Here is a 12,252-nt window from a genome sequence, read left to right as displayed (position 1 = left end):
TGAGTGAAACAGGGGCTGAAAAAAAGATACTCAAGAAGCATCATCTAGTAAACTCAGTCACAACATGTCAAACTAGAGAGTCACACACACTCCAGTGGAGGGAAAAGGCATTCCCAGTATCGTGTGCCATCTAATGACTGTCAAAAAAAAAAAGACATACTTGGAACTATTAGAAAACACTGACTTCTGCTGAATTTGTTGCTCTCATTTTTCTTGATTTTGAAAATAGTTTCTAAAATCTGCCAACTGTGATGGGTTTATTGTTAAAAAAGCCTCAGTGACAACAAAAATACATTGATTGAACAAGTGAAATCTACTTAAAAAGTGTAGCAGCAGAAAACAGTGTTACCAATCACTACAGGTTCTCTATGCCAAATCAGATTAAAGTTACTGGACTCTGAAGCATAAAAAGGCCCCCAACTCAAAGGATGAACTAGTGTCTACACATAACAGACAACGTAGTAAAAAGAAAATAACTAAGTTGTCAGTTTGTTACTAGCAGCCTGCCACAAAAACACATTATTTGTTCCCATTTCTTTAGATGAATCTATGAAAATGCCAAAGACTACACAGTGTGAGACAGGCATGAAATAGTATTTTGCAACAACAAAGTGATCCCAACGAGCTATTAGCTGAAAACTTGTCATATCTCAACATGGTGTTGTTAAAAAAAAAAGATGAACAGTATCTGAAAATCATGTCGAAAATCAACAGCCAGGAATGATTTTACATTTACATTTACATCGGAGAAACCAAACAGCCACTTCATAAATGCATGGCACAACATAGGAGGGCCACCTCGACAGGACAAGACTCAGCTGTACGTAGGCATCTAAAGGACAAAGGTCATTCTTTCGAGGATACCAATGTTCACATTTTGGACGGAGAAGACAGATGGTTTCAAAGAGGAGTAAAAGAAGCCATCTATGTTCACTGTGAACGACCATCTTTGAACAGAGGGGTGGTCTACAGCACCAACTGTTTGCCATCTATAATCCAGTTTTGAAAAACTTAAAGAAGTCCAGTCGCTTTTCTTTTCAATCTTAGAACATTCATAACATTCATAGAAAAACAAACAGTGGAATCCTATCAGTCATGGATTGACCTCCCCAGAGCCCAGACCTCAAGATTATTGAAGCAGTGTGGGATCATGTTGACAGAGAACAGAACAAAAGGCAGAAACATCCAAAGAAGAGCTTTGAATGTCCTTCAAGAAGCCTGGAAAACTATTCCTGAAGACTACTTTCCTGAAGAAATGACAAGAAAGCTGCCTAAGAGAGTTCAGACTGTGCTGAAGAGTAAAGGTGGTCACACCAAATATTCACTTCCAAGCTCATTAGAATTGTACAAATGCTGTTTTTGCCTTATATACTGTATTTCCATATATATTTGCACATTTCAGTACATCCTTTCACTCTTTTCCCCCATTTTCCTAGCAAAATGAGGTGGCTCAAGAGTTTTTGCACTACTGTAATTCACTAAGCGGGCATAAAATGGTACTTTCTTTGTATTTCAGTTTTCACTGTGTCCTTTCAGGTTTCTCTCCAAAAAGCAACAAGCATGTGTAATTTGCTACCTGGAAAGGTAGCAATTGGGAGGTAAACTGCTGACCTAAGGATGGAAAAATGGACGAGTGACAAATGAGTAGTGCCGTTGATTTAATGTGACCATTTCACAACGAGGACAAAAAGGCAGTGAAATGACTCACTAAAACTTTCAAATGCATTGACATGACATGAAAAACACCCTTAAAAGCAGCCTACTACAATTTAAACTTTGTGCTTCCAGCTGATTAATGATACAGAAATACAAATGGAGGCCAGTAAATGAAGGTTTAAAATTGCAGCAGCATTTCAGTCATCCTTTCTCAAAAAAAAGGTTAAGAAAGATTTTTCCTTTTTTTTTTTTTTTACAAAACAAGTACAAAATGTGAACCTTCTACCTGTGTTAAATGTGCCTGCGTTTATTTACCTTGCGCATTAAATGTGGATGGGAGTGACCGGAGCAGGGATACATTAATGAAGGTATTAATGTATCAAACTGGACTTGCCACTTATATAGGCTCGATATAGTGGGGCTGTCATGAGAAACTTGAAGGCAGCAGCTGTGTTTAACTGTAATAAATCACTCACAGTCTTGTACTTGACTATATACTCCACAATGGGCATCCCTCCGTCGTCCTGCTTGACCAGCCCCAGCCTGTAGGCCCTGCCCATGTCCCTCTGCCCATGGACTGCTGGCGGACTCGGCTCTCCTGAGGAAGACATGAGGCAGAGGCTGAGATGTAAAACAATGTCTTTGTGTGAGTATGTGTGTGTTGGAATGTGCATTCCCAAGGAGGGGGGCAGGTGGCAACGTGACATATGAGATAAGGATGCAGTACAAGGAGAAAGAAGGTTTAAAGCTGAATTAAATTCATATTACAAGGTAACTCCCATTGCCTGGCTATAATTAATGTTGACTCCAGGTTTTTATTATTCACTGTATTTTGCTAATTGGGTCTTCTTTCTAACATTCATTCTCGGAAGCTGCACTGCTGTATATTATTAAGGATGGAAACACTTTTCCTGTGGCCTTGCCTGGATTTACTGCAATCCCGCCGTGCCAGATTGCTAGAATAAATAAAATGCTTACCGTAAACCCCTGCAGTGCATAATTTTTAATGCAGCAGTTTTACATCAAGACACAAATTTGACAGGATCTATTTCCAAGCCCAAATAATCTGAATTCATATCAGAGAAACAGGAGCAGGAAGCCGTCTCTGATAGAAACATGGCAAGGCTGCAGAGGATTGCAAATAGGCTTCATTTCACTAAGGTGCTGGTGCCTTGAATAGATTCCTGAAGAATGTTTGCATTCCAGTCACGTGGCTTTATTATGATCTATAGTTTCCACAGATGTTTTATTTCATCTGTATTTTCTAATCCTAACAGCTGATATATGCCAGTAGCTAACAATTAACCCAGTATAACTGCTATCAAACTATTATATATTAATAATATATTATTTCATTCCATACGTTGTGGTCAGAAATGTACATATACTCCTCATGGGCATGAATGTCATGGTATATTTGGACTTTTAATGACCTCTTTGAAGTGTTCTTTTTCCAGGGTAGAGTGATTGTACAGCATACATCTTTAATAACTTACTAACTGGGTGTGCTTTACACGTTTGTTTTTTGGGGGAATTTTCTAGCAAGTTGTACTTCAACAAGATGCTTTTTGTAGCCATCAACAAGTCTCTGGTGTAATTCTTGCTGGAAATTTGACCACTCATGCCCATGACCAGTGGATGTAAACTTTTGACCACATATGCATACGTCACTGATTCAGATTTGAATAAGTAAGCGGACTTACGGATGGGTAAGGTCTGGAAGGTTTCCGTGTGGCTGAAGTCGCCCTGGCCCTTTCCGTTGACAGCTGCCACTCGAACCTCGTATGTTGTGTTGGGCTCCAGTCCTGTCAGCACAACTGTGGCTGCAGAGACACAGGAACAGACATCGTGTCACCTGGAAGCAAGTGGTGACCATCCATCATGCAGATAGCAAAGCAAGTCATTAAGAAAGGGAGCTGGTTATTTTTCAGAGGGTTTCCAGTGTCATTGGAAGACAAGGAAAAAAGGGGAAATGGCAGCCTGCTGCCTGCTGTTTAGACCTCTCCAACTAGTATCCACCTGTAGGCTCCTGTGCCTATATGACTTCCCCAATTTATTTGCAGGAAGTGTAGATCCCAAACTTTAATAGCTATATTCTGCTGCTAATAAATTATTCAAAATCTCACTTGTCTGACTGAAATATGTTCAATGCTTTATTGACCTGTTAAAACTAACTAGTTTAGACAGTTACGCCTACAATTACAGGTTGGCAAAGCAGGCTTTTATAATAGAGATAGTTGGTATGATGGGAATAATGGTGCACACTTTTAAAAATTGTGGACTTTTAAAGGAAGGTATTACACACTCTTGAGCACATGAATCCCAAACACTTCTAGAGACTTCCTGTAGAGAAGGTAACTGATGATAACTCCCTCCCCACTACCAAGAACTACCTGGCATTCATCTTTTGTTATTGTTGTTGTTTTCACTGACACTATTAATAGGAACTCTGAACTAATGTAATTGCCAGCCAGTGGTTGGTAGTGAAACATGGGCTCTTGCTGTTGTCCCGTATTTTCTCATAATCCTATTTCAACCTCTTCATTTTCGCTCCAGATTGCTTCGCTGTAGCGGATACCGAGTAGCAAGCTGAAGGGAATTTTGTGCAAGGATTTTTATATTTCCCCCTGATGAGCTACAATCACACTGTATTTCCAACATATCATGTAGGCGCAATACAGTTTGGACTTCACTGCTGGTTCATTTCTCTCTGTTTTGTTCTAGAAGGGTCAACATAATAGCTGTTTGCACTTTTTTTAATGGTGGTGGCCATTGATGAATTCATACTTCTGACAATTTACTGTACATTTACAGCTGGACCAATCACTGTAACACTCAGGTCTCTCAAGGTTAGCTGAAACAAGAGACCTTAAGATTGAGTTGTATGAAGTACAGTAGATAATAGATCCTGAAGCACAGACATAGGAAAAAAGGAGGGCGCAATCAACCGTTCAAAGAGTTAATAGAAGTATGAAAAAGTTCCTGCAGTCCAAAAGCATCTACATTAAGAAGGGCATTAATTAGACTAGTACTGATACTGCAGTTTTCTGGCCTTACTGAACAGTCATAGAACTTTTTACGCTATAAACTACATGCAAAGTCACGTTTGAAAGCCTTTTAAAGTGTCTGTGTGGTTCAGCATCTTGCCCAAGGACTCTTTGACATGAAGACTAGAAAAGCCAGGAATTAAACCCCGACATTATGAAACTTCTACCACCATACTTACAACCGTTTAAATTAATCTATTGCACTTGTTTTTTTCTTTATATTGACTTAAATGCATTATTATTGCTTAGTCTGTGAAATATAGAGAGCTAGATGCATGCAATGAAAGTTAGATTTTCTATCTATCTTAGGTCATTTGTTCCAAGACTAAAAGCTTTAACTGTGGTTCTAAAATACAAGGGAGCAACCGCTTGACTCTGCTAAATGATCAATAATGAAAAACATAAGAAGATTTAGAAACTCACCTTCAACAAAGTCATAGCAAACAGTGTAGTGGAAGAGTACATGTGCCTCTGACTCTAATGAAACCACAGTAAAATATCAGATAGAATATTAATACGATAGTAACTCGGAGAATTGTGCAATGCGTCACGTTCGTACTTTAAATTACATCTAATATTGAAGAAAACAGGCAATCTCATTATCAGACCACATTACAGATTCCTATTTAAATTCTACAGTCACTTGAATCCATTTACATAACCGTCACAACTCAAAAAATCTGGGAGAGAGTGTGTAGTGTAATGAGCTTGAGTGAAAGTTGTTGTTTTTGTTAGTCTGCACAAATTAAATACTTGAATGGTAATAGGTGCTTTTGCAGTTCTTTAGTCCTGGAACTGAAAACAAATTCTGCAATTTGCAGCCGTGCTAGGTTCATTCCAGGCTGTAAGCGGACATTTCAATTTGGGCAGAAGCATTCAAATGAAACGAGGCCAGGCGTCTCATTATATGGAAGGGTTTATTGTGTAAGGATTTTTTGCTGAGGTTATCTGAAATGGCTTCTATGATTATATGACGACACTTGGTGTGGCTTGTAATTAGTCTGGCTCACTTTAATATTTCTGCTTTTGCATACAGAGCTAAATTTATCTATATTAAATTGACAATCTTGTGCATTGTTCCTTTGTTCTTCTACACTATCTGCTTATATGTGCCTATATGTGATGTATGTATTTTTAAGTTCACTGCTGAAGTGCTAGTTCCTATTTAGTATTCACCTCACTGCATCTCCATACTGTAATTGACTCTGAAATGAGGGGATATTAGTGATAAGCCCTTCAGGTTTGTCAGGCCCGCTTATCACCCGACCATTCGTCCTCTGGCTTTCATATTCCATCCATCCATCTATCCATCCATCCTTCACCTCATGGTGTACTTTTCACCAACAGGCTCAGAAATCAATTTGCAGTCATAAAGCATAGGAAGAGGAGGAATGCGATCTTTCAGCTCAGACAGATTCTGGCGCTCTCCCCATGACGTGTTTGAGTTTCTTCATGACCCAACAACATCTCAGAGCCAAGGCTTTGAAGGAGCACATGGCAGCTCATGCAATACGGTGGAAACTTGGAGACCGTATTGCATGAGGTGTTAGTTGGTGTATGTGAGGTAGACAGAGAGAAATATTGATTTAAACTAGATAGGATAATCTGGTGTGTTGAAGCATAATCTTCACAGTCTGATAACTAAGTTTGAAACTATGAATAGAAGATAGAACATTTCTATCTTGAAGTTCATGTGCTTTATCAAAGTGGAACTGGTAAATAGCAGTAATTACTTAAGGGTCAATAGTATATAATCTATGTGAATGTTTTTCATGTATTTAATGTGGGAAAAGAAAAGAAACAGCTTTCTTTATATTCAACCGAGTTTGAGGAGGTCATTTAATTATTTGAGTTTATTGATTAGTTTATCAACTAGATTAAGTTGACAATGCTTTCACAGTAAATTATTTACATTTCTGTTTTTTAATGTATTATTTAGATAATTTAATATTTATGTACTCATCTTTAAAACAGTGAGAATAACTTAACTGTTGTGTGGATCCCTCATATTTACTCACTGACTATATATAAAAGACCCTGAGTCCTTTAATTGTTTGTGAAGTCTGGATTTGAAGCTTCAACCTGAGCTTGATTGGTTACATTGTAACCCAGGTTCTCTGAGGGGAGAGAATATCGTGCCACTCTATTTATTCTACATCTATGGCACTTGAGAGACGTTGACACAGTAATTCCAAAACATACATGTAGGTGTTGGATTTAGACATAAAGCACTTGCATAGAAATAAACTCCGGCCTCTAGTGTAAAGTGTGTGAAGACTAGAAAGGTGGTATATAAATCCAATTCTACCTTCCTGGTTCCTGTTACTTCGTTTAGAAGTACCGTACCCCCCCCCCCCCCCCAAACAGCCCTTTTGAATGTCTCCCTAGTATGGCCACAACACCTCACTCTTGGAACACTTTTTTGCCACATGTACAATGGGGCAAAAAAGTACTTAGTCAGCCACCGATTGTGCAAGTTCCCCCACCTAAAATGATGACAGAGGTCAGTAATTTGCGCCAGAGGTACACTTCAACTGTGAGAGACAGAATGTGAAAAAAAAATCCATGAATTCACATGGTAGGATTTGTAAAGAATGTATTGGTAAATCAGGGTGGAAAATAAGTATTTGGTCAATAACAAAAATACAACTCAATACTTTGTAACATAACCTTTGTTGGCAATAACAGAGGTCAAACGTTTACTATAGGTCTTTACCAGGTTTGCACACACAGTAGCTGGTATTTTGGCCCATTCCTCCATGCAGATCTTCTCGAGAGCAGTGATGTTTTGGGCTGTCGCCGAGCAACACGGACTTTCAACTCCCGCCACAGATTTTCTATGGGGTTGAGGTCTGGAGACTGGCTAGGCCACTCCAGGACTTTCAAATGCTTCTTACGGAGCCACTCCTTTGTTGCCCGGGCGGTGTGTTTTGGATCATTGTCATGTTGGAAGACCCAGCCTCGTTTCATCTTCAAAGTTCTCACTGATGGAAGGAGGTTTTGGCTCAAAATCTCACGATACATGGCCCCATTCATTCTGTCCTTAACACGGATCAGTCGTCCTGTCCCCTTGGCAGAAAAACAGCCCCATAGCATGATGTTTCCACCCCCATGCTTCACAGTAGGTATGGTGTTCTTGGGATGCAACTCAGTATTCTTCTTCCTCCAAACACGACGAGTTGAGTTTATACCAAAAAGTCCTACTTTGGTTTCATCTGACCACATGACATTCTCCCAATCCTCTGCTGTATCATCCATGTGCTCTCTGGCAAACTTCAGACGGGCCTGGACATGCACTGGCTTCAGCAGCGGAACACGTCTGGCACTGCGGGATTTGATTCCCTGCCGTTGTAGTGTGTTACTGATGGTGACCTTTGTTACTTTGGTCCCAGCTCTCTGCAGGTCATTCACCAGGTCCCCCCGTGTGGTTCTGGGATCTTTGCTCACCGTTCTCATGATCATTTTGACCCCACGGGATGAGATCTTGCGTGGAGCCCCAGATCGAGGGAGATTATCAGTGGTCTTGTATGTCTTCCATTTTCTGATGATTGCTCCCACAGTTGATTTTTTCACACCAAGCTGCTTGCCTATTGTAGAGTCACTCTTCCCAGTCTGGTGCAGGTCTACAATACTTTTCCTGGTGTCCTTCGAAAGCTCTTTGGTCTTGGCCATGGCGGAGTTTGGAGTCTGACTGTTTGAGGCTGTGGACAGGTGTCTTTTATACAGATGATGAGTTCAAACAGGTGCCATTCATACAGGTAACGAGTGGGGGACAGAAAAGCTTCTTACAGAAGACGTTACAGGTCTGTGAGAGCCAGAGATTTTCCTTGTTTGAGGTGACCAAATACTTATTTTCCACCGTGATTTACGAATAAATTCTTTACAAATCCTACCATGTGAATTCATGGATTTTTTTTTCACATTCTGTCTCTCACAGTTGAAGTGTACCTCTGGTGCAAATTACTGACCTCTGTCATCATTTTAAGTGGGGGAACTTGCACAATCGGTGGCTGACTAAATACTTTTTTGCCCCACTGTATTACAAACCACGTCTCAGCTGTTTGTGGAGGTAAAATACGTCCGCACAATTACGCTCAGCCATTGTTGTGAGTGCGCGCCAGGGGTCGGCCAGACATTTATACAGCCGTATTTCACACATGACTATGAAAGGCGGAAGAGGAAGTAGTTCCTTTGAATGTAGACAATCCGAATGTTATAAGTAAGTAAGTAAAATTTATTTATATAGCACATTTCACAGATAAAAATCACAAAGTGCTTTATGGCAAGCAGCTTGGTGGGTTATAGTTTCTTTCCACTGTGTTCCTGTTAATGATAAACTACAAATTTACTCTAAATTACTAAAATATCAATATTTTAATGTGAGAATTGATTCTAGAACATAAATGATTGGTATCGGAGGAATCGATATTTCAGGATCGATCCGCACATCACTAGCGCGGAAGTAGGATTCGTCACGTCATCACTTAACGACCGGATAATCCCATGCGCCTTATGGTCCGAAAAGTACGGTAAAACAGCATGCTAACATGTTAGTAATCTGCTGTATAGGAGATGTCCTTCATAATCAGTTCTATACTAGACACAACTGTGATTGCCAAAATGATCATCAAAGGTCTGTCAAATAAGACATGAAACAACCAACTATGACTACAAATTTCTTAGGAAAGTCTTTACGTAGGTTGTAAATTAAGTAAGAATTGGGTTTACTTAATGATGGACTTCAGTGCAGTCAGATAACCCCTTCAAATCAGGATTTTTTTATTCCATAAAGACATTATAGAAAACTGAAAAACGCAAAAAACACATGAAACCTGAAAAATAAGAAAGCATTTTACACATCATTAGACTGTAGAAAACTCAGAAGGCTTATAGTGAAAATATGAGTAAGAATCAGTTGTTGACAGTGTTTTCAACTTGCTGGTATATTCTGGTAAAAAATCTTGAGATTTCCATAAAATAAGCTGAGAATGTAAATAGATTCATGCTTTTTCATTGATCTGATAAAATTCAACCTGCCTGAGCCATAAAATGAAAATGGGTATGGAAAAGAGTTGAAGAGGGCTTTTAGCAGACTTCACAATAACAATATGTAATTGGGTCAAACTTAACAGCGGATAAATGTTTCTCCCATTTCACTCAGTCAGTGTATATTACAGCGATTTTTAGGGAAGGTAACTGGCATGAAAAAAGGGGGGGAAGCGAAAGCTGTGGATAAAAATAAAGTTTACACTTACTCTGGACACTGTGTGACTTGACATCCCTCCAGTCCTGTGAGCCCACCTCCTTGTACTGGACCAGATAGTAGTTGATGGGAACGCCTCCATGAGAGTCTGGCTTCATAAATGTTACGGTCGCTAGGCGCTGGGAGACAGCTGACAGACGAACTGAGTATGGATTCGATGGCGCAACTGGAAACACAAAAAATAAAGGCATGACACAAACAAGCAGACAATTTCCATGTAGTTGTTTTCCTTTGCAATCGTGTTGTTTTGCTATGAAATAAGCCTTGTCTAATCCACTTGCATGGTGTCAGAAACAGAATCCTGTTTCACAAACTTAGGAATGAATTCAAAACAACCTTTTCCTTTGCCTTATGCACTGACTGTGTAGAGAAAGGAAAAGACTGAGTAAGGCTGAAAGCACCAGATATAACCTTTAATTTTTCAGTTGTCATGCATCAACATCATTCATCATGCAACTATTATTTAGGAGTAAATCAGCGAATACTTGATGAGGAATTATAACTACAAACATAGGTCTAAACACGATAAGATAAGATAAGATAACCTTTATTAGTCCCACACGTGGGAAATTTGTTTTGTCACAGCAGGAAGTGGACAGTGCAAAAGTTATATAGCAAAAATTAGAATACAATAAGAATAAAATACTGTACACAACTGTACAGAATAGAATAAAATAAAATACTATATACAGTAGAATAAATAGAATAAAATATACAATAGGATAAAAATAGAATACAAATGCTTAATACAACTGAGTAAAAATACAACTTTGTCAGATAAAGAGTATTGCACTTAGTGTTATTGCACATGTGTGGATGTGTGTGTTTGATCAGTTGGAGTCTTTGTTGTGGAGTCTGACAGAAGTGGGGAGGAAAAACCTGCGAAATCTCTCCGTCCCACACCGTGGGTGCCGCAGCCTGCCACTGAAGAAGCTGCTCAGTGCTGTCAGAGTTTTCTGCATGGGGTGGGAGATGTTGTCCAACAGGGATGAAAGCATAGCCACCATTCTCCTGCCACTCACCACCTCCACTGGGTCCAGAGGGCATCCTAGAACAGAGCTGGCCCTTCTGATCAGCCTGTTCAGTCTCTTCCTGTCCCCGGCAGAGATGTTGCCACCCCAGCAGACCACACCGTAAAAGATAGCTGAGGCCACCACAGAGTCATAGAAGGTCTTCAGGAGTGGGCCCTCCACTCCAAACGACCTGAGTCTCATCAGCAGGTACAGCCTGCTCTGCCCTTTCCTGTAGAGGGCTTCTGAATTATGAGTCCAGTCCAGTTTGTTGTTCAGATGAACACCAAGGTACCTGTAGCAGTCCACAGCCTCAATGTCCATACCTTTGATGTTCAGTGGAGGATGTTTGTGCCTGCGGAAGTGTACCACCAGCTCCTTGGTTTTACTGGTGTTGATGTGGAGGTAGTTCAGCTGGCACCAGTCCACAAAGTCTTGGGTCAGTCCTGTGTACTCCTTGTCGTCCCCATCAGTGATGAGGCCGACTATTGCAGAGTCATCAGAGAACTTCTGCAGGAAGCACTGGGTGGAGTTGTGGGAGAAGTCTGCAGTGTAGATGGTGAAGAGGAACGGAGCCAGAACCGTTCCCTGTGGGGCCCCCGTACTGCAGACGACCCTGTCCGACACACGGCCCTGAGTTTTCACATACTGTGGTTGGTTGGCGAGGTAGTCCAAAGTCCAGGTAGTGAGGTGATGGTCCACTCCACAGTTCTCCAGCTTGTCCTTCAGGACCGAGGGAAGAATAGCGTTGAAGGCACTGGAGAAATCAAAGAACATGATTCTCACAGTGCTTCCAGCTGTCTCCAGGTGAGCGAGGGAACAATGTAGGAGGTGAATGACGGCATCATTCGCTCCAATGCCAAGCTGGTAGGCAAACTGAAGTGGGTCCAGTGATGAGCTCACCAGGTGCCGAAGCTGAGCCAGGACCAGCCGCTCCAGGGTCTTCATCAGGTGGGATGTCAGAGCCACCGGCCTATAGCTGTTGAGGTCCTCGGGGCGTGAAGTCTTTGGCACTGGTACAACACGGGAGGTTTTCCAGAGCTGTGGGACTCTCCCCAGCCTCAGGCTCAGGTTGAAGATGCGCTCCATCACCCCACACAGTTGGTCCGCGCAGGACCTGACGACCCTTGAGCTGATGCCATCTGGGCCCACCGCCTTCTCGGCATTAATCCTCCTCAGTTCCCTCCTAACCTGGGTGGTTGAGAGAGACAGGCTGGAGCCTTGTGTTGAGTGTGTATTGGATGCTGTTATTGGGGGTGGGGAGGAGTGAGCAGGG

General features: G+C 41.1%; 1 protein-coding gene across 1 annotated transcript in view; it reads right to left on the bottom strand.

Moving 5' to 3' along the window:
• Nucleotides 1-12,252, bottom strand: part of ncam2a (neural cell adhesion molecule 2a) — a 460,352-nt gene that overhangs the window by 42,661 nt on the left and 405,439 nt on the right. The window contains exons 12-14 of the mRNA XM_085347241.1: nucleotides 9,959-10,132; nucleotides 3,360-3,479; nucleotides 2,133-2,254 (exon numbers count right to left, since the gene is read on the bottom strand). Coding sequence (XP_085203367.1) covers nucleotides 2,133-2,254; nucleotides 3,360-3,479; nucleotides 9,959-10,132 — 416 coding nt within the window. The remainder of the gene's footprint in view (nucleotides 1-2,132; nucleotides 2,255-3,359; nucleotides 3,480-9,958; nucleotides 10,133-12,252) is intronic.

Source organism: Diplotaxodon limnothrissa, linkage group LG23 (assembly GCF_057381915.1).
Source record: "Diplotaxodon limnothrissa isolate DT_005_m linkage group LG23, D_limnothrissa_male_GT1.1, whole genome shotgun sequence".
NCBI lineage: Eukaryota > Metazoa > Chordata > Actinopteri > Cichliformes > Cichlidae > Diplotaxodon > Diplotaxodon limnothrissa.
The sequence above is the reverse complement of the archived record's forward strand: the minus strand, read 5'-3'. Positions and strand labels throughout refer to the sequence as shown.